Consider the following 3,193-nt stretch of genomic DNA (forward strand, 5'->3'; position numbering starts at 1 on the left):
CTCCAGTCCGTCTCTATTGCCTTGTGGCACTGTGTTCAGAGGGGAAACAGCTTGCTTTTGGTACAGAGGCTGAGGTCTGGCTGCACTGGTGCCTTGAGGTTGATTGGAAATAGGTGCCAATATATTTTCGAGGCCTTAGTTCCTAGTGCTTTTTAGCCAAGACTCCTAAGGGCTTTGTAGAGTGACCTAAGTGCCCAGAGTCTTACTCGCCTTCTGAAGAAACTGAGGCATGGGGAGAAGTGGTTTATCTAAAATCACGCTGCAATTTTGGCATAGGATTGGGGCAGAGACCTGGGTGCCTGGTCTCAGTGCACAGCCCAGTTCACCGCCCCAGCTCCTGCTGTAACACGCCTCTCCTTTGTCTGGTATCCAGATACAGTTGGGATTTTACCTGACGTGAGCCTGGTTAGTCCCTGTTCTGCTTACACCGGCCATGGCGGGAATGTTTTGGAAATCAAAGCAAGGTCAGTGCTAAATGCTAAACAGCCAGTGAGTAAAGGGCTGGTACTCATCTGAGCTAAATTGGAGACATAAAGATCAAATAAATGTAAGACCAGCTCCCATCACTGAAAGTAAATTATCCCAGTGAGGCCAGGCGGGAGAGTCTGATGAACCTCAGTGCACCTGCAAATGATGCTGCACGTTTCTTTGCATGCAGACGCGCCAGGCCAAAGCAAACATCTCTGCTTGAGTCGTGCAGAAGAGAATCTTTCCAATCAGCCCTGAAACCTGTCTCCAAGTTTATCCCCTTATTTCAGGGAGAAGGGAAGTTCTGCCCTGATGTCTCTGGTGTAAGACAGCAGCTTTTCAGGGGTAGCAATTCTTGCTACTTTCAAAGGGGGAAAATTGTTACCTTGATATTAGCTTCCCCCTCCCGCAGTGCATAATAATTCTGTATGTATATAGTAAAAAGGGAGATAACCCAAGGCAAATTTAATTTCAGATTGGTTTTTTGCTTAATGCATTATTCATAGTATTATTTATATCATCACTTAGACATATCCCTGGCAATAAACTGAAAACTTAACTTTAACAATAACGGTCACCTCTATTTTGGGGGCAATGGTGGGCTGGAAGCCTTTGGCTCCACTTCATCACATTGCAAGGGTTTTAATAAGGGATGCAGTGTGGGGGAGGGTATTTAATGAGGGGCTTGGAGGGGGTTGTTTGGCAGCTTTTTTTTTCCCCCCAACATTTTTGCTGCATGACCTGGTTTTGCATTTTTCTGCATCTCTGTTCATCTAATTAGGATGTTCTAAAAAGACCTGGACCACTTATTGTACAGAACTGTAGCCTGTGGGTATTTAATAAGGAGCTTTCAGTGGTACATTTGCATCTTTAGCTTGGGGTCTGAATAGCGAATTACCTTAAAGATCATTAGAAGTGCTGCTGTATTGTTAAAATCAGGCCATGATATTCTAATGACAGTTTAAAACTTGAGGCATTCCCTATAACACAGTTCACCCCAGCATAATTGTGCGTTGCACGGGTGACCCTGGTATAAACTGCTGATATTCCCAGCTTCTTCCACCGCGCGTTGCTGCAGGCAGGTAGGTTTCCACCCAAACACCCAGCCACCTAAGGAGTGCGGCAGCGACAGCAATAACAATGAGCCTTTTGCTTGTTGTGTGCGCTCAAGTGTGCGGCTATTACACAGCACCGAAGCCTTACAGGGAAGAGAAACGCAATTTGGAGCCAATGAGCAGAGGGCTGCTGATGCATGCCTCACCACCCAGCGCCGCTCCCAGGCCCCTCCTGGCTCGCTCCCGTGGCCGAGAGGACTCTGCAGCCCAGCTGCAGGTCGGAGCCACGCACAGCAACGGGCACCGTCGGCCTTGGGCGCTCCTTAGGTTTCCCCAGGATTTGCATTGCACTACAACAATGGGGTGCTCCCAGAGCCTCTTCCACTGAGGAGCCACACGGGCTTTGAGAACGAACAGGAGAATCCAGGGCTCAGGGACAGCCCTCGGGGGGCTGGGACCAGCGTGGCCAGCTCGGCCGAGGGGCTGAGCCCCTTGTGCATCCTTGGGCTTGGGTGCCTTGGCTATGCCTGGCTTCGCCCAGCTCCTCCTTCCAAAATGCAGCCCTCTCTCCATCAGCTCCTTTTGGTTAATGTTTCCACTCTCCATGACACATTTTGTGGAGCTGACAGGCTTTGTGGCCGCGCGGGTCTTACGGCATAATGTGGAGAGGTTTCCCGTGGAGGCTTTCACATCATACTTGCCAAACGAGTGAAAATGCCAATGGAGCGCTTCTCCGGCTCTTCATTACAACCTAGATAATTGTTGGTACTGGTGTCCATTAGCAGAGAAGCATGTGCACCGTTTGGCATTTCCCAACTTTCTGGTTATTGTTTCCTGGCCACAAAAGTGACCCCAAGCCCCGAGTCCAGGCTGGCTGTTCTGGGGCCTGTGTCCAGGGTCTGACAGGGCCCGTGTAAACGAGGGAGCCCCGTGTTGTCTTTCCTTCGGCTTTCCTCGGGCGCTGCCAGGTCAAACGTTGCAGGAACCAAAACCCTTTTTGTCCTGAGGGAGCTGCTTTAACTGGGGCGGAGAAGGGTGCTTGAGCCAAGCCTGAGCACTTTTTCTTGAATAAATAAATGCTGGTGGGGGAAGCCGGGCTTTGGTGAAGTCCCATGCTGAGGAATTCCACGGAGAAATGAGGTACCTTCAGGTGAATCCGGTGCTCGGGCAGGGGAATGTTTTTAGATGCTTTTTAAGGTTAAAACTGCCAGGAATAATCTGGTGATTTGGCGGAGGAGCTGTTTGTGCAGAGAAGAATTTCTCTGTAAAAAATTCAGTGTAACCAGCATTATTTTTTTCCTCTGGGATCCCAGACAATGAATGCACAGGCCTGTTCATTAATATCAGTTGTCTTCTGCAGGGAGTATCCAGATTTGTCGTGCCAGGTTTTAAATTTTTAATGTATTACCAGTTCTTACGCGGAGCAGGCCTTTTCTTTGTTCTTTTTTATACTAATACTGTTTTGTATTCAGCCTTGCTCTTGTCTGATACATCTCTTAGTATCCCCTATAAAAGCTCTCCCCTTATCAGCGCCTGTTAGGTTTGACAAAGTCTGTCTTTGTGAGTTTCTGCAAATGTACGCTTCTAATTTTCTTTTCAGAAGTGCTGGGTGGTGTTTTGTGCAGTAATTGCTACATGCAAATCCGCGGCTGGTTTGGCAGGGGCAGGGG

General features: G+C 48.7%; 1 protein-coding gene across 1 annotated transcript in view; it reads left to right on the forward strand.

Annotated features, from left to right (window-relative positions):
* The first annotated feature begins 442 nt into the window (after positions 1-442).
* Positions 443-3,193, forward strand: part of PBX3 (PBX homeobox 3) — a 40,000-nt gene continuing 37,249 nt past the window's right edge. The window contains exon 1 of the mRNA XM_009280105.1: positions 443-464. Within this exon, the coding sequence (XP_009278380.1) occupies positions 443-464 (22 nt within the window). The remainder of the gene's footprint in view (positions 465-3,193) is intronic.

The sequence above is a fragment of the Aptenodytes forsteri genome, unplaced genomic scaffold (assembly GCF_000699145.1).
Source record: "Aptenodytes forsteri isolate BGI_AS27 unplaced genomic scaffold, ASM69914v1 Scaffold163, whole genome shotgun sequence".
Classification (NCBI taxonomy): domain Eukaryota; kingdom Metazoa; phylum Chordata; class Aves; order Sphenisciformes; family Spheniscidae; genus Aptenodytes; species Aptenodytes forsteri.